General features: G+C 43.9%; 1 protein-coding gene across 1 annotated transcript in view; it reads left to right on the plus strand.

The window, feature by feature from the left end:
• The window catches only part of GFM1 (G elongation factor mitochondrial 1), a 47,706-nt gene extending 34,982 nt beyond the window's left edge, over nt 1-12,724 (plus strand). The window contains exons 15-18 of the mRNA XM_043992661.1: nt 153-297; nt 9,381-9,541; nt 10,247-10,300; nt 10,743-12,724. Of these exons, the coding sequence (XP_043848596.1) occupies nt 153-297; nt 9,381-9,541; nt 10,247-10,300; nt 10,743-10,874 (492 nt within the window). The 3' untranslated portion in view covers nt 10,875-12,724. The remainder of the gene's footprint in view (nt 1-152; nt 298-9,380; nt 9,542-10,246; nt 10,301-10,742) is intronic.
• Nucleotides 12,725-22,097: the final 9,373 nt, after the last annotated feature.

A 22,097-nucleotide genomic window follows, 5' to 3' on the forward strand; every position in this document is an offset into this window, starting at 1 on the left:
GGCAGTCTTGTGCCCAGGTAATGTTGTTTGAGAAGCATCACTCAGCTTTCAAACCCATGAGTGTCTTGGATTCTCAGCAAGGTGAAGACTCACTTGCTTTGGAAGCTGTATACAGCACGCATACACATGCACACTCCTCTTTTTTTTTTTAGGGATTCTTGGATGCTTGTCAGAAAGGTCCCCTCTCAGGTCACCGGATATCTGGGGTACGATTTATCGTCCAAGATGGAGCACACCACATGGTGGATTCTAATGAAATCTCCTTCATTCGAGCTGGGGAAGGTGCACTTAAGCAAGGTAGGATAAATCCGTTCAATTGTTTGTTCTTTGTGAGCCACTGGGGATGGAGAGGGAGGGTTGAGTTCTGGCTAAAAACAACAAAGTCTGTCACCTGTGCCTTTAGTATAGATACAAGGCAAGAAGAGTCAGAATTTCAAAAAAAATGTTCTCATTTTTAAGTGATTTATGCAAAGGGCAGAAAATAAGTGATTACTCACTAAGCGGACTTCTTTATATATGTGGCATTGGGGACTATGGGCACATAGAAAATTGTTAAATTTTATTTGGAAAAGAACGAGTAACAAGCCTCCATTATAGTTGAGACTATAGCTGAGTTTTGCAGTACTGCAAAAAGCAGAAACTTCTCATGCTTAGACTCATTTACACTAAAACCCTCCATTGCTCAGATTTTTTTTTTAAATAGTGGACTTTTATGAAAAAAAGAAATGACAAGAAAGCCATCTGAGGTGAGAAATTTATCTAACAGCAATAGTAAGGAATCATGCTAGTGCCAGGACACTCTCTCAATCTCCTGTACCTACCAAGAGGAAACGAATAGGACAGATTGCATCAGAGAATTTATGTGCCCGTGCAGGGCTTTCCGAGCTGCTCCCTCCCCCGCGGCCTCTCCTCTGAACACCAGCGTTCTGCCTGGGATGCTCTGGGGCTGAAGGGTCAGAACTGTGGGTGACCCGGAGACAGGCTGCAGTGCTTCCCCAGTGCCTGATGACTGCTTTGTGACAGTTGTCATAACAAAGCCAGTAAGCCATAATGCTTGTTGACTTACAAGGCTTTCCTCAACATGGTTGATCTGCGTGCTTGGAAGAAGAGGTGGGTCTAGCATGTATTATGAGTGAGCAATAACAAATGGACAGTCTGTCCACAGGATGTTCAGGGGCCTAGAGGAAGGCTCCTTATGTTTGGGGTAGATCATCTGTGGAAGGATGTGGCCAAGAAGGCCTAGTGGAAAGAGGGTGGACAGAACAAGAAGATCTGGGTTCAGATCCCCTCAGTGCATGTGATGTCAGCTCTTTCTTTGGCCATCAGTTTCCTTGGGTATAAAACGAGGTGGTGGGACTGGTTGTTTGTGCTTTGTTCTCAAAGGACCGTGACGTCTGGGGTGATGTCATGACTTGCACTAGATTGGATTGAAGTGAGGGAGGGTTCTGCAAAGTCACCAGCCCCACTCTCCTCCAGAGTCATCTGGATCCAGTGGCAAGATATAGATCAAGATGACTAGACATGGCCCTGGAAGTTTGAGGCAGCTGGGGTTAAGTGACTTGCTCAGGGTCATACAGCTAGTAAGTGTCAAGTGTCAAGACCAGTTTTGAACTCGGGTCCTCCTGACTCCAGCGCCAATGCTCTATCCGTTGCACCACCTAGCTGTCCAAGTGGCTGAACAAGATGAGCTCCAAAGCCCCTTCTAGCTCACATTGGCGAGTTCTATTGTAAGAACCACAGGCTGGATGAGGCCAGACGAGGCAGCATGCCGTGCTGTTGAGTGGACTGCCCACGTCACTGAAACCATGGTCCTGGATTCCTCAGGATGACCATGCAGCTTTTGGACTCACCACAGTATGGCGAAAGTCTGTCCCATATACGTGAGACAGAAGAATGAGTTTGTTGTAGAAAGAATTTTGTATCAACAAAACAAAAGATTTCAGGATTGACCTTCAGTTAACCAAAAACGTAAATTGGCCAGAACACCCCATTCCCAGAGCCATGGTTTAACCAAGGTCCTGCTTTATCAGTAAGAGGTTGGAACCCAGTATTCTGCCCCTGTCTGAGCTGGACAAGCTCCTGAAGTGGCCTAAGTGGTCAAACAGAGGGAGGGAGAAGTGCCTCCTCTCTCCATTCGTGCGCTGAAATTGGCCTCTCTGCAGCCCCTGGTCTTGCTCCTGCCCCTGGTGGCAAAGCCAAGAAGGCTCATCCTACATCCGTATGGGGACAGATTCTCCAAGCATCCTTCTCTTCTCACTCTCTACTTCCTGCAGTTGTTGCTAAGCCCTTCATATTCCTGATGACTCTTCTGGATGCATCCTAGGTTGTCCCTGTCTTCTCCTGAAACATGGCACTCAGAAGGGCCCCCAGGCCTCGTGCTGTAGCCTGACCGGAGCAGAGCATGCGCACCACACTGACGACACCCCTAGGCTCAAAGGAGTGGGGTTGTCCATGAAAATGCCTGCATCCTTTTCATATGAACTGTCTCCCCGACTCGTCTGTCCTCCATCTGGAACCCCATTGAAGTAGCTCTATTAAAAGTCTTCGTCTTAGATCCTGTTCATCTTTCTAGCTTCTTGAGGTCTTTTTGGATCCCAGTTTTGCCATCTGTGTTTGTTATGCCAGCTTTATATCCCCCTACACATTTGATAAGCATACCACTGGTGGCTTTAGCCAGGCGCTTGAGGTTGGGATCAACCCATTAATTCCTACCTTTTGGGTCTGGGTGATCAACAGTCCAGATCTACAGAACTGCTACAATTCAGATCATCCCAGCTTTTCCAAAAAGATCTGATGGGAATTTGTCAGATGCCTTGATTAAAAACATGTAGTCTATGTTTGTGTCTTTTCTCTATTCTACCAGTCTTGTGACCCTGTTAAAAAAGGAAACGAAGGTGAGTTTGGCATGATTTGGTTTTTTTGAAGCAATCATTGCTTTCTTTCTAAGTGCTACAAATATATATTTTTAAAATATTTTCATTTATTTTCATTTAACAAACATATATTTTCTCTCCCTACTCATCTCCTTACCCACTATTGGGAGAAAAATAAAAGGAAAAAAAAGCACCTCATAAGGATTATGAATAGTCAGTTAAAATAAATTCCTGCATTGGCCACATCTAAAAAACCATCTCAGTCTACACTCTCTGGAGGTGTGTAGCATGTGTCATCATGAGTCAGAATTGCGGTTAGTCATTGCATGAATCAAGAGTTTGTAAGTTTTTCAAAGCTTTTTCCTTTACGATACTGTTGTCATTGCATAAATTGTTCCCCTTTTCTCTGCCCACGTCACTCTGGATCAGTTCACCCAAGTCTTCCCAGGGTTCTCTGAAATCATCTCTTGTCATTTCTTAAGGCACGATAGCATGCCATTCCATTCCTGTCCCATAATTTATGTAGCCATTCTTCAGTGGGTGGACACTTCCTTAGTTACCAGTTCTTTGTTGCTACAAAAAGAGTTTAAGGGCTGTAAACTTGAAATGAATGTGAACTCCATGTTTAAGACCATTGAACTCAGCTGTCTTTCCCTGTTTAAAAAGCAATTAAACTGAAATCTTAGCTATTCTAGAAAACTTACACAGCCAAGACAGACAGTAGCCTTAGGTCTTCTGCTGATAGGAAACAGGGAGATGTTCACATCAATAGAGGGAAGGAATGCTTTGTACATTTTATTCATTGTAAATAGATTTCAAGGAATCTGTGATTTTCTGAGCAGTGCTTAGCATATGTGGATTTGATTTTGATAAGTTTATTTTAATAAATCCAGAACGTGGGGTAGCTAGGTGGTGCACTGGATAAAGCACCAGCCCTGGACTCAGGAGGATCTGAGTTCAAATCCTGCCTCAGACACTTACTAGCTGTGTGACCTTAGGCAAGTCACTTAACCCCAGTTGCCTCACTAAAAATCAATCAATCAATCAATCCAGAAAGGTGAATCAAGCATGAGCCCCTCTTTCGTTAGAGCAGTGTGCTGAAAACAAAATAGACTTTTTTTTTTTTTTTGGTGAGGCAATTGGGGTTAAGTGACTTGCCCAGAGTCACACAGCTAGTAAGTGATAAGTGTCTGAGGCCGGATTTGAACTCAGGTCCTCCTGAATCCAGGGCCGGTGCTCTATCCACTGCGCCACCTAGTTGCCCCCAAAGTAGACTTTTTAAAAATTGAAATTACTCACCTCTAAAAGTAGGGGAGGGATTACATAAACAGCTATGCTTATCATATTTAAAACATTTTGAAGCTTTATCGTTTTAAAGGAAGCATTCAAGAATAAAGGGCAAGGAACTGGACATGTGATTTCCTTCACTTGGGGAACTCCCTGTGAGTGATTCCTTCTTCTGGTGAAGTTGGGCTCTTTCTCTTCAGCTTGTGGGCTTAAAGCATTTTCTAGAACAGTGATATCAAATTCTGCTGAAGGTTGACTTAGCCACCACTTAACATTATGTTTCATTCCATTTTCATTTATTTTCTTAAACATTTCCTAATTACATTTGACTTTTGTTTGATCCCCCAGGAATTTTGGGGGGGTAGTTTGACACCCTGGCCTAGCCTTGCCCAGGATGGCACAAATGGTATGTGTAATTTAAAATTCTAAATGTGGGTTCTAATCTGTCTCCCCATTTTGGGGGGAACTGACTAAAATCACTGATAAACAAATTTAGGTTTTTTAAGGGTTTATTGAAAGATAGTAAAAGAAAAAGAAAGATGGAGAACAGAGTTCCTATAGCCTGGCAATCTTGACCTTCCCTAGCTTCCGATTCTGAAGTCCTCTGCCACCCCCACCATCTCTCCAGCCAGAAGAGACCAAGCTCTCTGCTCCCTCCTTCCTGTTCCCCTCCCAGAAATGGGAGGCTCTTCAAGCTGGTTGGTTGACTGGGCCCAAAGGTGGTCAAAGTTCAAAGTTGTTAGCTTCAGAGAACAATTACTTTCTTAAGTACCCTTAAGTACCAGCCAGATGTGCTTACACTCTAGTAAGCTGTCAACAGTCAGTCACCTTATCTAATTCAATCAGTTTAAATCTCCTGGTGGGTCCCTGAGTATCTGCTAAATCCATTATCTTAACACAGGTATTTGTCAGGAGGGATTTGAATCTGGGTCTTCCTAGCTTCCCTTCCAGCTCAATTCATTTTTCCACCCTGAGTAAAAATGCAAAAAAAAAAAAAAAATGCTCAAGTATCCATCCATGTTAACCACTAGGCATTTGAATATGGGTCATTTAAATCTCTATACATATACACCTTTCTACATGCCCATGCCTACACATATATATGTATGCACATATCTAGACACTCACCCAGTAGATGAGACAACTGAAGAACCACACACTAGTGGTTCTGGGCAGAACCGCTGGAGCCAGCAGGAGGCCGACCCATAGGCACAGTGCTTGTCTGACTTGCTCATGTTAAGTGTCTGTTTTGTCACCTTTTCTTCTCATTTTACACTTGCTAGTCCAGGATGTCTGTTTTCCTCTCCCTCTCCCTGCCCCTTGGTCATTAAGAGACAACTTCTAGGGTAAAAGAAAAGAACCCAAGATTCCAATGTAAAAATTCCAGTTTTTCCAGTTTCTCACTACTGGTCTCCTGCCTTAATGCTTAGAGCCAGAATGTTGGTCACTTTCTCTCAATTCTCATCCTACTGTTAGCACCTTCCGAAGTGAGATGGGAAAACCTTTTTTAAAACCCTTTCATCCGTATTCTTCATCCCAAATGCATGCTTTCACTTTGAACACAGGCACAAATTCATCTGACTCGCATTTTCTTCCCTTTTTTATGTAACATAGTTTTATTTTGTTAAATACGTCCCGATCACGTGTAAATTTTTATAAACATTCATTTGTTAGCATTTTGAGTTCTGAATTCACCCCCCTTGAGGAGCCGATTGGATATCCATCATACATGTCAAGTCGTACAAAACTTAGTTCCATACTAGCTGTGCTGCAAAAGAAAACACAGACAAAAGGAAAAGTAGAGTTAAAAAGGGTTTTCTTCAGTCTGCATTTAGAGTTCATCAGTTCTTTCTGGAGGAGGGTGGCGTTTTCTTCCTGAATCCAAGTCTTTCCCAGCTGATCATCTTGACAGTGTTGGCCATTACTGTGTACACTGTCTCCTGGTTCTGTTCCCTTTACTCTGCACCTGTTCATGTGAGTCTTTCCAGGTTTTTCTGGAACCATCCTGCTCATCGTTTCTCAGAGCACAACAGCCTTCCATGATCATGTACCACCACTGTTGAGTCATTTCCCGGTCGATGGGCATCCCCTCGCTTTCCAGTTCTTTCTGGCTCACCTTTTCAATGGCTGTTTTCTTAGTTTTTTTGTTTTTATTAAATCACTAGGGGCAGAATCTGCACTCAAAACTGTCTCTTGGATTTAGTCATATTTTGTCTTGAATAAAATATGAAATGTAAGGATTTCACTTTGCCGTCTGCCTTTCCCCTTGTGAGTGGGATGATTATGACCGTTTCAGCCTGCTTTCCTATCTCCACTTTCACTGAAAATGTACCTTGTTGAATATGCCTGTCTTCAAGCCGTCCTGCCAGAGAAGCTAAGGTCCTGACTGAGGTGGAACATCAAGGTTCAGAATGGAAGGAAGCTTGTGAGGAGGGAGGGGGCGGTATCCTTGTCTCCATCCCCACTGACTGTCTTCTCATATCCAAAGGCTGTGGACAGCAGGTACCTTCCCTGGTTCTGCTCACGCTTTCTTATCCCCACAATGTGGTTCTCTCCAAGGGGGCCTTTTCTCAGCCCTCCTCCTCCCTGGCCTTTCGGGCACCTTTGACACTGGATCACTCTCTCCTCTTGGAGACTCTCTTCTCTAGGTTTTCTAGAAAGAATTCTCCTGGTTCTCTTACCTACCTATCTGACCACCCCTCCTCTCCCTCCTATGCGGGCTCCTGATCAGGCCCTCCCTCTGGCCTCTCTGGATGTTCAAAGCCCTTCATGGTCCGGGTGCCTCCTGCCTTTCCAGCCTTCTTTTCCCTCACTCCCCACCACGTGGTCTTTGATCCAGTGACGCTGCCCTCCTGGCTGTCGCACAGACTAGACGCTCCCCTGTGCCTCCTTATCTCTTCTTTTTGGCTCCCGGGCTTCTTTTAAGCCCCACGTACAACCCCATCTTCTGTAGGATGCTCTGCCAGGCCCTCTTTCCTCTCCTCATTATTTCCTGCTCATCTTGTTTGCAGCTTGCTTTGTACCCATTGGTTTGCTGGTTCCCCTCCTCCTCCTGGGATTGGCTCCCCAGTGCTCAGTGCAGTACGAGGCACATGGCAGGCTTTTCATCCGCGTTCGTCGTCTTATTGCCTGATGGACTTGTCTAGGTTGTACTATTGGTTTTTATGGATTTGACCCCATTCAGACTGTTAGGCCCAGGTCTGTTGAGCAGACCTTACCCTCCACCTGTGTTTGCCTAGTGTTCACACCAGCCCCATAGCCACCAGCCCCTGGGATTCTGAGCTGCAGCCCTTGGCTTGACAACGCCTTGGTGATCCAGTGTTCCTGCTTGTGCTCGGGGTCCCACCTTAGTCCATCAGCTACCTTCACGGGGACTGCCAGTTGGCAGTTACAGACTGACCCTAGAATCTTGTCGTGGAGAAAGTAAAAGGTCAGAGGTGAATGGAGAGGATTTAGGGGGAGACAGGGAGAGTTAAAGGTCTTTGTGGGACCTTATTGTTCATAGGGGATTTTATCATCTGGCTAAAACATGTCCATGTTTTAAAAACAACAGCAGCTTGTTTTAGAGCCAGGGAAAGCCTGTAGTGTGGATATAATTCTTCCATTTGCAGCAGAGGGAGCCGTAGAGCTGGTCTGTGTTCTTTGTTCATCCTGACCCTCCTATCTGTGTTTAGGACTCGGTCCCCTAAGGGATTCTCAGGGGAGCCTGGGAGTCTGGCATGGCCTTCTACTTAAAGTGCTGTAAAACTCACTCGTTTGGATTAAATTTGGGTCTGCTCGGGCACTTGGTTCTGAATTATAGAACATTTTCCAGAAATACAGTTCGATGATGTTGAAGTGAACTACAGTGAGGCTGACAGCTGTGGCTACTGAAGTTCTTTGAGGGAAGTGCTTTCATGATTGGTAATAAGGGTGTCTGGAGTGAATGGGAGCTTCTGAAGAGTACGAGGGCATTCACATTTGCCCAGCAACCCTTTTTATGGTGGCCAGGCATTCTCAACCTGGGCTCCATATCCTTAACCTTGAACAGATTTCAGGGAGTCTGTGACCTTGTATGGGCAACTTTGTTTTCATTTAGGGGCAATGGGGGTAAGTGACTTGCCCAGGGTCACACAGCTAGTAAGTGTCAAGTGTCTGAGACTGGATTTGAACTCAGATCCTCCTGAATCCAGGGTTCGTGCTTTATCTACTGTGCCACCTACCTGCCCCTTCTTCAGTTTTTAAAAAAACTTTTTAAGAAGAGGTCCATATGGCTTACTGGTCTTAAATCCTTGGTAACAAGCACCAAGGCCACATTAGTGGTCTGCCTTACTCTGTTCTTAACTGTGCTCCTCCAAACTACAAACAGCTCACTTATGTATTAAGCAAATTAAATGGACTTCCATAACAGCAATGGATGCTTTTACTCTTAGGTGTGTTTGAGTCTCCAGTGACTCATGGAAGGAAACACAGTTCATAGGAAGAAAAGTGAAGAGAGTTGGGTCAGTTAGCTTAAAAAGAGAAAGACTCGGGGGCGGCTAGGTGGCACAGTGGATAAAGCACCGGCCCTAGATTCAGGAGGACTTGAGTTCAAATCCTGCCTCAGACACTTGACACTTACTAGCCGTGTGACCCTGGGCAAGTTACTTAACCCCCATTGACCTGAGCAAAAAAAAAAAAGAGAGAGAGAGAAAGACCAAAGGTGCGATTTAGTTATCGGGGACAGAAGGAACAGTTGTTTTCTGTGTCTGACAAGAACCAGAAAAGAAGAGATTTTAGCAAGAATGATTTCATTTAGATGCCCCCCAGGGGGCTGCTCAGTCAGTTGTGCAGTGTGGGCTCTTGCTTTTCCCATGCCTAAAGACAGGGTACTGATGACTGTACTCAGTACCCTTTCAGGGGCCCTCCTCGCTCTGTGTTCCTGGATTCCATGATTGATGGGTAACCATTAACGGAAAGATTCCTTACGTCAGATCGAAGCCCCAGTTAATTAGTGTCTGCTTTGGGGAAACCAGTCACAGTTAGGAAAATGTGGTCAGACCAAACCTTGCAGTTTGCAGAATCTTCCCTGGGCACCAGAATTCAGGCCAGGTCAGCAAGCATTTATCAAGTCCAACAAGCGATAAGACTTTCCTTTGAACTCTTTTCTAGCAGTTTCATGCCCTCACTTGTGGTGAGGGCAAATGCCCTTTCCACTCTGGGTGTGAGGCAGACATGCTAACTCTTCCCTTGTCTCCCCAGCCTTGGCAGATGCTACCATGTGCATCCTGGAACCAGTGATGTCGGTGGAAGTGGTGGCTCCCAATGAGTTCCAGGGCGCTGTGATTGCTGGGATTAACCGCCGTCATGGAGTGATCACGGGACAAGATGGTGTAGAGGACTACTTCACTTTGTTTGCCGACGTATGTGACGTTGATCTTTGGAGAGTTCTTAGGAGTGCAAATTCTATATGAGCCCTTAAGATTTTTGATAACTAAGGACTCCCAACAGCCACCCCTTTCTGGCCCTTTCAGTGCTGACTTTATATGTCTATGAGGGAGAATGTGGTGGCAGGGTATTGGGAACTAAGAGACAGTAGGGCTCTGCATCTTAGGGGCTATAGAAAGAGGCCTCTGAGCCTTGAAATTCCTTCTAGATGCGTCCTGCCTGGTCTTGCTTCCTCTCAGTGTGGCTAGCGGCTTCACTGGGAACTCGGGCCTTCGGATTCAGTGAGTGTGTCTCTCCTTCCTGCATCATGTTCATCAGGGTAGTGTCACAGGAGCCCCTGCAGTGAGAAGAGAGGCCTCGGGCCTTCCCAGAGGCAGCTCCAGCAGCTGCTGATTGAGGGTGCCAAAGGAGAGAGGTGTCACCCGGCAGGGAGACAGATCTGGTCGGGTCCTGCAGAGCAGAACGGCAAATTAACGCCTGGCAAGGCCGGCCAGATGGGGGGGGCTTTTCAGTTGGTGGTGGTTAGAAGCCTAGAAATGAGTTGTTCCTGTTGAGGTCTTTGAGCTTTTTCCTTTCATGGTAACATTTACTCCACAGGAGTGAAACGTCTGAGCCTTTTCTGTGTTTAAATGTTTTTCTAGAAGCATTGTTGAAATGTTGACTGTGCATTGATTTTTCAGGTGCCACTAAATGAAATGTTTGGTTATGCTACAGAACTGCGGTCATGCACAGAGGTAAGCCAGGGTCTAAACGAGGTGCGTGTGTGCTTGAAGAAACCACCCCTCAAACAGATGAGGCCTTCTCTTGGCACGCCTGTGCCCAGTGGCTGGAATAAGCCTGATGAATGATCTCTTCTCTTCTCTCATGGAGAAAAGGGAGATGGACTGTCCTGCCTCCATCCTTTCAGTTCAAAACCCCCCAAAAGAAAGAGCTCTCTATCCTTGCTGCCTCCCCTGCCTCCCACCCCCAGATTGCCTTGTGGTGACACTTCTCTGATAGAACCTAAGCTTCTGCTCCTCTGTCTTTGTATTCCTAGTGCCTCGCTTCACCTGGCGCACCGTAGGCACATCAACGCACCCTCGACCATTGGGTCACAGATCTCAGTTTTGCATGACTCTATGTGACGGTGGTAATAAGCACAGCAAGACAGATCTCATTCTTCTTTCCGTCTTGCAGGGGAAAGGGGAATATACGATGGAGTACTCTCGGTACCAGCCGTGCCTGCCTGCCACCCAAGAAGATCTTGTCCACAAGTACCTGGAGGCCACAGGTCAGCTGCCTGTGAAGAAGGGAAAGGCCAAGAGCTGAGTTTTCTCCCTGGAGCTGGGACTGACCTTGGTTTTGATTAGCTCTGTGGTCTCTGATGTTCCCCTGGCTTGGTGGATTTCAGGGAGACTGGGACTTGGCTGTATAAGACCCTACAGCTTTGGGTTAGTTTTTTTAGTTTATTGTTAACTGGCTATTAAAAAACAATGATTATGCTGTAGTGCACAAATATTTATTCGAGGGATTGCTCCTGATAACAGTGGAAAGGGCATAAGGAAGCCTTTTCAGCCTTGGTTCTTTGCTTCAGGAAGCTGACGTATTGGCCTGAATTTTTATTTGTAAAGGGTTTAAGCTCCTAAGCTTGCCGCTTAGGCTGATCCCTCAAACTATATTTGGCGCTAGGAGAGTGGAGGACATCTCACTGGGGCCTTGTGTAAAATAAGGGAGATTGCCATGGGGTTTCCTACCTAGATGAGCCAGAAGGTGGCCATCAGCTCAGCACCATGGACAGCCTCCAGGATCCCCAGACATTTGTTTCTGGGGATGATCCGCCTCGATGGTGTATTGTTCGAGGGTCCATCTGGGGTCCAAGAAGAGTCTGCCTTTCCTTAGACTCCGTTGGTTTCCAACAGGCCTCCTGTCCAACCTTTTGAGACACGCACACAGCAGACTGTTGTCTTCCCTCTTACAAAGACGGGTTTCTGCTGGCAAACAAATGAGTGATGGCCCAGAGGCTTGAAACAACTGTCTGGTATTTGGGGAAATTGGCATTTTGTGGCCTGGATGGCTGGGGTGGGGATGGGGGTGGGCTGGATGAGAAAGGGGAGGAAGAGGTCTTCATTTGTATCAACAGTCTGATTTAAACCAAGCTGGAAATACCGATCATTTCCTCCAGAGACCATCTGGATATCGAAGACTTCCCACCAGTTTCTTGGGATGTTCAAACAAACAAGCTCAGTAGCTAAAAGATGACATTAGGTTCCTTGTGGTTTCTGGGAGTATCCTCCGGATGGCTTTGTATTTTGAGGTTCACAAAAGAAGATATTAGTTATGACTGTGACTTAAGTCCATGAGCCTCATAAGTATTGCTGTTCCTGACTCAGCATCGGTGTTGCAGGGTGTGCTTTGTTTGTAGATTCCCAGGAATCCCTCATCAACACTGAGGCCACCCACAAGGGGATGTTCTCATGGGCTGTGCCTTTGGGTCTGCCATATTTGTTCCAGCTGTTCTTTCAGATTTTCAGGGACAGATCTGGGTGTCTCTTTTCTTCATTAAGTGCTTACAGAACCAAGCTGTCAGTGTTGGAAGGGATCCCAGGAGGCCTGTAGTTGAACAACCCTCCTCCCCTCAATGTCCTTGACGAGCGGCCACACTCACTACTCTCTAAGGCAATTTATTCCACTTTTTGCTGCTCTCTCTCTAAACATATGCATAGTTAAGGGATTTGAAATTTGCCATCCGTCCTCATTCTGGTCTTTGGAAGGCCAAGGAAAGCAGAGTGTTCCTCCAAGGCTTTTATTCTCCAGATGAAATATGCCCACTTCCTTCGATGGATTCTCATGAAATGCTTTTGTGTCTCCTCCCCACCTGAATCTTAGACTCACTCTAGCATATCAAGGACTCTTCAAATGGGGCAGCCAAGATGAAACACAGCACATGAGATAGAGTTTGACCAGGCCGGGTACCGCAGAACCATCACTGACTTTGTCTCTTAATGCAATCTAGAATCACATTTGCTTTTTAAAGCCAACATGTCATACTTACAGTCTGAACTATTGCACTTGACCCATGACTCCTCCATCCTATACATTTGCAGTTCAATTTTTAACCTAAGTGTAAGATTTAATAAGAACATGTAACCAGGATAAAATAAACATAACTCTATCCTGTTGTTCCAGCCTGTCAGTCTTTGCTTCCAAGTTATCCTCCAGTCCATTATCCATTTCTCCAAGCCTCATATCTCCTTCATTTTGGCTAGCATGCCATCTGTGGAATGGAATGGAAACATGTTTACTAAGCACCTCCTATGCGCCCAGCTCCTATGTTAGGTGCTGGGTGCACAGACAATCAAGGCAGCCCGTCCTGTCAAGGACTTCCTATTCTTACCAGGGAAGGCAGGCACTTGTGCATTTCATGGCAAACAGAAGGGCCGGGTTTGGCAGGGAAAGGAGCAGGACAAATGGCAAGGCCCAGAGAACAAGGGGTTCAGGGGCTAGAGGGGAATGGAGCTCTGGAGTTGGTCCTGCAGAGGAGGGCATGTTGGGGTCAGCAGCCATCCCAGAGTGAGTGTCCAGCACTTGGTGAGAACTGGGCAGTGAGGGTTAGCTTGTGGCTCCTCTCAGTTGCAGTAGGTGGAGCTGGTCTGTCTTCTGACTGCTGGTGAATGGCCCTGGGGCTCCATGCCATGGTGAACTAGGGCAGGGGAGGGGGAAGTCCTTCAGCCAAGGCATGCAGAGAAATACTGAAAATAGTGGGGCCATTCGTTACTACTTCCTCAGTCTAGTCATTCTCCTAGTTCTAAATCTACCTAATTTTGCTATTGATATGGAGGAAATGGGGTACGGGTTTAGATTAGGGGTAGGGGTTCTTAAGAATTCCTCTTTAAAAAATTACAGCCTCTTGCACACAAAAGCAGTTAGAATAAGGTGGTAGTTTATTTAGGGGCAAGGGAAGGAAAGGGGGGAGGGAAGGGAAACTGTCAAAGAAATCCTCGGACTTCTCATGGGGAGATAGGCACAAAGCATATGGCTCAGAGGTACCAATCTCCTCGAGCAGGAGACTGGCAGGTACTTTTATAGAGGACTGATGGGGGTAGACCATCTGCCTGTAGAAAGTTTCTTTAGTGAGGGAGGACCATCCCCCCACTGGCAGTGACTGGAGGAATTAGGTGAGGGGTGGCTACTGATCTCTCTTCAGGACACAAAGGCCGCAGCCATACCCAAATTTATCTCCCCAGGGGTAAGGGAGACCAGAGTGAAGGATGGAGATTCCAAAGCTAGCTCAGTCCGATTTGGTTCTGCTTATCTCTAGGTATATCTGTCCTCTAGTTTAGTTTCTCAAGGAGAAGATTCCTTGATGTGCCCCAGAGAACTTCTGGGGTGCTCCCATGACACTATTATCTGGCCCACAATGACATGAGCAACAGTCAATACAGCCTCTGAAGGACTGGGCTGATTTGGGTTCAATCTTAGGTGGGATCTCACCCAACTGGAAAAGCTAAGATGGTAAAGACCATCTTATCTAGGTGGAATTGTGTGTGTGTGTGTGTGTGTGTGTGTGTGTGTGTGTGTAATATAAATATTGTAATAAACATTTTTATTTAAAGTTTGGAGTTCCAAATTCTATCCATAACTCCCTCCCCTCCCATTTCCCTGAGTCAGTAAGCAATCAGATATAGGTTGTACATGTGCAATTATGTAAAACATTACCATGTTAGACATTTTGTACAAGAAAACTCTGATAAAAGAAAAAAATGAAAGCAATAAAGTGGAAAATAGCGTGCTTCAGTATGTTAAATCAATATCAGTTCTTTCTCTGGAGGTGGATAGTATGCTTCATCATTAGTCCTCTGGGATTGTCTTGGATCATTGCATTGCTGAGAATAGTTGAGTCATTTAGGTGGAATTCTTAAGGTATAACTCCACCATTGTTCCACTCCTAAGACTGGGTGGAGACTAGATCCTTTTGTTTAGATTGTGAAAGGTGGGGGTGGTCTGGGTAGAGAAGAGTCTCTTTGTCCAAGAGTTGACATAATCAAAGTCTTGGTTTCCCCCCAGCCCCTCATTAGAATAAGCCCACTTCTCATTATAATATTCTCTCATTGTTAAGCAGAGTTGATTTCTGTCTGTAGAGAATATCCACTCTTCCAAAAGTATTTAAACTCTCAAGCCCCAAAGGTTTCATCTTTGGCTTCCTAAAGTGCCATTGACCTCATTTTTATTAATTATTTGCTAGCCATAATTGATAAATTGATTATTAATTACCCAGAATTTATGTTTTCTGGACTTTTCATTCATTACAATGGTTTAAATTTTCATACTTTTGGGGCAGCTAGGTGGCACAGTGGATAGAGCACTGGCCCTGGATTCAGGAGGACCTGAGTTCAAATCCAGCCTCAGACACTTGACACTTACTAGCTGTGTGACTCTGGGCAAGTCACTTAACCCCAATTGCCTCACCAAAAAAACAAAAAACAAAAACAAAAAAATAAATTTTCATACTTTTCAGGAGTCCTATTAGCCCCAAGGAAAAAACATGGTGTGAAGCAACTAAAAGAATTACAGCCTTAACATTTTAAACTCCTTCCTTATATTTCAGATTGTTCTCTTTCTAAATTGTTATGATGAATGTATAGACCATCTGGATTTGATGGAGCTACCTTATTATCCAAACAAATTTTTTCCCATAGAAATATTTTATTATTTTCCAGTTACATTTAGAGATAATTTTCAACATTTTTTATAAGATTTCTAGTTTCAAATTTTTCTCCATCCCTCCCCTCTCTCCCCCCTCCCCAAGACAGCAAGTAATCGGATTATAGGTTATATTTGTACAATCACATTAAACATGTTATTGGCCCAGGGCATCACTGGGGCACATCAAAGAACCTTCTTGAGAAACTAAACCAGAGGACAGACACACCTAAAGAGATAAGTGGAACCAAATCGGACTAAGCTAGTTTTGGGACCTTCACCCTTCATTCTAGTCTCCCTCAACCTTGGGGAGATAAGATTGGGTGTGGCTGCTTCCTTTGTGTCCTGAGGAGATGGCTTCAGAGATCTGCAGCCACCCCTCACCCAATTCCTCCAGCCACCACCAGTGGGGAATGGTCCTCCCTCACTAAGGGAACTTTTCACAGTCAGATGGTCACCCCCGTCAGTCCTCTATAAAAGTACCTGCCAGTCTGTTGCTTGAGGAGATTGGTATCTCAGAGCCACGTTCTGTGCCATGCCTCTCCCCATGAGAAGTCCAAGGACTTCTTTCATGGTTTCCCTTCCCTTCCCTGTCCTCTTGTGTAATTTAAATTTCTGTGTAGGTTCTAATCTGTCCCCCCAGTTTTGGGGGGAAACTGACTAAAATCACTGATAAACGAGTTTAGGTTTTTTAAGGGTTTATTGAAAGATGGCAAAAGAAAGAGAAAGATTGAGAACAGAATTCCTATAACCTGGCAATCCTAGCTTTCCTAAACTCCCCTGTGAAGTCTTCTCTCCACCACGGTGAAGTCTTCTCTCCACCACGGTGAAGTCTTCTCTCCACCACGGTGAAGTCTTCTCTCCACCACGGTGAAGTCTTCTCTCCACCACGGTGAAGTCTTCTCTCCACCACGGTGAAGTCTTCTCTCCACCACGGTGAAGTCTTCTCTCCACCACGGTGAAGTCTTCTCTCCACCACGGTGAAGTCTTCTCTCCACCACGGTGATGTCTCAAAGCCAAAGAGGCTGAGCTCCCCGCACCGCCTCCACTTCCTCCTTCCTGTTCTCCTCCCAGAAATGGGAGGTTCTTCAAGCTGATTGGTTGACTGGGCCCAAAGGTGGTCAAAGTTCAAAGTTGTTAGCTTCTGAGAACAATGCTTTCTTAAGCACCCTTAAGTACCAGCCAGATGTGCTTACAATCTAGTTAACTGGAAGTCAGCCAGTAATCTAGCCAGCCTCTTATCCATTTCAATCAGTTTAAATCTCCAGGTGGGTCCCTGAGTATCTGCTAAATCCATTATCTTAACACACTCTAAATAAACTACCATCATATTCTAATTGCTTTTGTATGCAAGCGGGTGTAATTCTTTAAAGAGGAGTTCCTAAGGACCCCAACCCCCCCCACCCCATTTTCCCCACATCAAATATTTCTGCATTTGTCATGTAATGAGAGAAGAATGAGAGCAAAAAGGAAAAATCTCAAAAAAGAAAAACAACAAAAACAATAGAAATAGTATGGTTCGATCTGCATCCAGATTCAACAGTTCTTTTTTTTTTTTCTGGATTTGGAGAGCATTTTCCATCATGAGTCCTTTGGAACTATCTTGAACCATTGTATTGCTGAGAAGAATCAAGTCTATCACAGTTGATCAACACACAATTTTGTTGATAACTGTGTACAATGTTCTCCTGGTTCTGCTCATCTCACTCAGCATCAGTTCATGCAAGTCCTTCCAGGTTTCTCTGAAATCCGTCTACTCATCATTTCTTACAGCACAATAGTATTCCATTACATTCAACAACTTGTTCAGCTTTTCCCCAATTGATGGGTAACCCCTCAATTTCCAATTCTTTGCCACCACAAAAAGAGCAGCTATAAATATTTTTGTACATGTGGGTCCTTTTCCCTTTTTTATGATTTCTTTGAGAAAAAGTCCTAATAGTGGTATTGCTGGGTCAAAGGGTATACAAAGCCTTATAGCCCTTGGGGCATAGTTCCAAACTGCTCTCCAGAATGGTTGGATCAGTTCACAGCTCCACCAACAATGCATTAGTGTTCAATTTTTCCACAGCTTCTCCAACATTTATTATTTTCCTTCTTTGTCATATTAGCCAATCTGATAGGTGTCAGGTGGTACCTCAGAGTTGTTTTAATTTGTATCTCTCTAATCAATAGTGATTTAGAGCATTTTTTCATATGGCAATAGATAGCTTTGATTTCATCAGAAAACTGCCTGTTCATATCCTTTGACCATTTCTCAGTTGGGGAATGACTTGGATTCTTATAAATTTGATTTAGTTCTCGATATATTTTAGAAATGAGGCCTTTATCAGAAGTACTGACTATAAAAATTGTTTCCCACTTTTTCTGTCTCCCTTATAATTTTGGCTACGTTGATTCTGTTTGTACAAAGCCTTTTAAATTTGATGTCAAAATCATCCATTTTGCATTTCATAATGTTCTCCATCTCTTGTTTTATCCAAACAAATTTTATGAAACCCTGGATTAAGAGGAACAAAATGACCCTGGACTAAACTTCAAACTGAATCCCGATAGTTGGCAGATAAGTTCCTCTTCACTAACTTCTTTCTCCAAGAGAATAAATAGATTTTATTGTTCTCCTTATCAAATATGTAGGCATCTCTGTCCTTGAGAAACCCTACCTGTATCTTTAAGTTGCTTTAGGGTGATTAGTATCATGCTAATGAAGCTGACATTACCCTATCATCAGTAAAAGAAAAAAAAAGGTGTATATACTGTCTCAAAAACCGGCAATCTTGGAGAGCTCTTTCTTTGGAAGGGGTTTCTGCATGATTCATGCCTGCTTGTTCTTGGGACAAATAAACTGATGCTATGTTTTTCCATAGCAGTTCTCTGATCTGTTTTGGGTTTTGTTTTTTTTTTCATAGGAGGACAGGTACAGAAACAAAAATTGACAAAATCTACAGATTGTTCTTTTCTCCCCTGAATATCACATTCAGTGGATTAATTCTGCCATTCAACCAGTGCAGTGGACCTGAATTCAAATCCCAACTCTTGCTACTTAACTTCCTATGTGAACCTGGACCTCAGTTATCTCATTTAAAAAATATTAGGGTTGGGGGTGGCTAGGTGGCTCAGTGGATAGAGTGCCGGCCCTGGATTCAGGAGTTCCTGAGTTCAAATCCGGCCTCAGACACTTGACACTTGCTGGCTGTGTGACCCTGGGCAAGTCACTTAACCCCCATTGCCCTGCAAAAAAAAAAAAATTTAAAAATATTAGGGTTGTACTCTACTTCTGAGGTCCCCTTCTACTTTAAATCTATGATTCTAAGATGAAAAACTTTACTTATTAGCATAACCAACTTGATGAGCAAATGAAATTGGAAAAGGAAAGCCATTTTACTGTTATTCTAAATAATCAACATCTATCCAATCTTTATCTACTATTTAATATGTGCTACACAGAACCTAAAAATGACATGATACCATTTATTTTGGATGAAGTATCCTAAAAGAATACACATAATATTCTGTGAAATAAGATAAAAGGTCACTTTAGTTCCATTTCCAAGGGGGAGATTGTTGAGAAAATGGCTACATACTAAAATGATGCCCTTTCCCTTCTATGAATTTGTATTAATTTAAAAATAAAATGTCAAGATATTGGGTGTCTCCATGTATATTCTTCCCTAATTGGCTTTTTTTGAGCAGAATTCCTATTTTTAATGAACTCAAGTTGTTTTCAGATCTCAAGTCTTAGAATCCCACAAAATGGGGGAAGTGATTATCTACCTACCTGTAGGTTTATAACCCATCTAAGCACTTTTTTTTTTCTTGGCTTGGGATTAAGACTGAATGAAGATCACTGCTAGGTTTATATCCCGAAGACATCCCCAAAATGAAAAAAAGACCTATCTGTACAAAAACATTTACAGCTGCTCTTTTTGTGGTGGCTAAGAATAGGAAATCAAAGGGATGCCCATCAATTGGGGAATGGCTAAACAAGCTGTGATATATGATAGTGATGGAGTATTATTGTGCTATAAGAAATGACAAACAGGGTGATTTCAGAAAAATAGCAGGCTTCAGTTCTGTTCACTTCACTATACATCAGTTCATACAAGTCTTTCCAGGTCTTTCTGAAATCTCGAAACTTTAAACAAACATGTTTATTATTTCTTAAAATTATTTTTTTAAATATGTAGTAAACATTTTTATTTCTAGTTTTGAGTTCTAATCCTGATTGTCATTTCTTATATAGCACAATAATATTGTATCACCATCATAGATCACAGTTTGTTTAGCTGTTCCCCAATGGATGGGCATCCTTTTGACTTTCAATTCTTAGCCACCACAAAAAGAGCTGCTAGAAATATTTTTGTACAAACAGGTCTTTTTCTCTTTTTTCGGGATGTCTTTGGAATATAAACCTAGCCATAGTATTGCTGGATCAGAGGGCATGCACAGTTCTATAACCCTTTGGGCATAGTTCCAAATTGCTCTCCAGAATGGTTGGATCTGTTCACAACTCCACCAACAATGGATTAATGCCCCAGATTTCCCACATCCCATAAAGAATGTTTATTATTTAAAAAAAAAAAAAAGACTGAATGAAGAAACTTGGCTCTGCCATCAGGAACCAAAAGTCCCTTCTTTTGTATGCAGTCATGCAAGACTGAGTGTTTATTCAGAGTAGCCAAACCCTGGAAAATGTTAAGTCTTTTTCTGAAAGTGTCAGCCCCATTGGATTACTATAATGCCTTCTACTGGGGGTCAGGCTTAAGCATAGGTCTTCTGTCTGTTTTACTGTAATTCAAGGCAGTGTTTCATCTGTAGAAGTGGGTAGATGATTGGACGTAGAGTTAGAAGAACTGGGTTCAAATCTCATCTCACACCTGGACTGTTGGGATAACCTTCTGGTTGTTCTTACTGCCCCAAATATTTCCCCACTCCAGTCCATCCTTCACTCAGCAATCAAATTGATCTTCCTAAAGCCCAGGTCTGAATACATCACCCCCTTACTCAATAAACTCCAGGGGGGTCTCTGGAACCTTCAGGATCAAATTTCAAATTCTGTTTGACATTCCAAGTCCTTTATAACCTGATCTGTTCCTACCTTACTCTTTACTCTTACACCTTGCTCCACCCTCAAATACTCTGTGGTCCAGTGACCACGGCCTCTCTGTAATTCTTTGAGCCAAGACCTCCACCTCCTAGCCTCCTTTTCACTTCGTCTATCCCACGGCTGAAATGCTCTCCCTCCTCATCCTGCCTTCTTGTTTCTTTGCTTTACTTCACGTCCCAGATAAAAGCCCACCTTTTATGTGGAGGCTTTCCAAATCCCTCTGAATTCTAAGACTTTCTGTGGTTAGCTCTCATTTGTCCTGTGTGTCTTGTTTGTGAAGAGTCATTTGCAGGTTGTTTTCCCCATTGTATTGTGAGCTCTTTGAGGGCAGGGGCTGTCTTTTGTCTTTTTTTGTATCCGTAGTGCTTAACACAGTGCCTGACACATAGTAAGGGCTTAATAAATGCTTGTTGACTAACAAGTCGCCCATATTCTGAGCCTCAGTTTGCTCATCTATAAAGTGGGGCTGATGATGCCCATAACTGCGTCTAATTCTTGAGGTTGTCGTGAGGCCAGACGAGGTATCATGAGGTGCTCTGCAAAGCTTTACAGGGGTATATTTGTGTGAATTATTATTAGGCAGCCTCCCAGAACCAGGATAGCTGGGGTTGGGATTTTTGTTTGTTTTTAAATCAGTCCTATCCTTTCCTATGTAAGTCAATGCCAGTGTGGGGGATGTCAAGAAGAAAGGTGTTGTAGAAACATGGGTAGCTCAGGGCGTTATGGATGGTCACACGACATCATGGTATAGAAGGAGCCCTGGTGTTGGTGTCAGATCTCGCCTCTGTTCCTTTCTTGTGTGACTGGGTGGTCACTTCTCCTTCTTTGTAAAGTCAAAAGGGGGAGCCAGTGGTGGTTCCTCTTGTCTCTAAATCAATGATCCACAACCCCCTGACAGGAGCCTGATTATTAGCTCTGCCTCTTACTGTGTGTAGGACCTTAGGCAAGTCACTTGCAGGAAGGGGAGCTTCATTTTTCTCATCTGTAGAATGAGAAGGTTGGACCAAGTGACTAACCTTGCTGGTCATCCTTTGACCCAGAACCACATTCAGGCCTTGAGAACTTTTCAGTGAGGCATAAGAGTTGCATCACGTGTTTTCATATTCAGTGCAAACAGGGAAATGTTCAGTATTTTTGTCCACTAGTTCTTTTAAGGTTGCAGCTTCCTCATTATTGGCCTAAGTAACTCGCTCAATACTTCTGACATTGACACTGACCTTCCATGGCATGATACCAATTCTGGGTACCAGAAGATAATGGGAACATTTCTTTTCAGTCCCTCTTTTTTTTCCCCCTCTTCCCACAGCCATTTTGGTCCTGCCCCAGGGAAGCACTCCATTGAATTCAATTATAGCTTCCATTATGTGCTCTCTTGCTGGCTATTAAATTACTCATGCTGAGGGCAGAACCCAGGGTGCAAAGGTCTTTATGTAAGTGAAAAATAGAAGGAAGCAAGGTATAGTGAAAAGATGACTGGCTAGCAAATCCTAAAGTCCTGGGTTCAAATCCCATCTTAGGTGCTTGCTCCATTTGTGAACCTGGACAAGACACCAACCTTTTCTGGCCTCAGTTACCTCATCTGTTAAAAGAGAAAGTTGGACAAGGTAGCCTCTTTAGTCTCCTTCAGCTCTAAATATCCACTCTTAAGATCTTCCCCTAGACTTTGTTTGTCAATCTGTGCTGTAGGATATCAGCTTTAAGTTCACTCTGCATCCCAAGCAAACCTGGGCAGGCGAGGCAAATGA

This window comes from Dromiciops gliroides, chromosome 3 (genome assembly GCF_019393635.1).
Source record: "Dromiciops gliroides isolate mDroGli1 chromosome 3, mDroGli1.pri, whole genome shotgun sequence".
Classification (NCBI taxonomy): domain Eukaryota; kingdom Metazoa; phylum Chordata; class Mammalia; order Microbiotheria; family Microbiotheriidae; genus Dromiciops; species Dromiciops gliroides.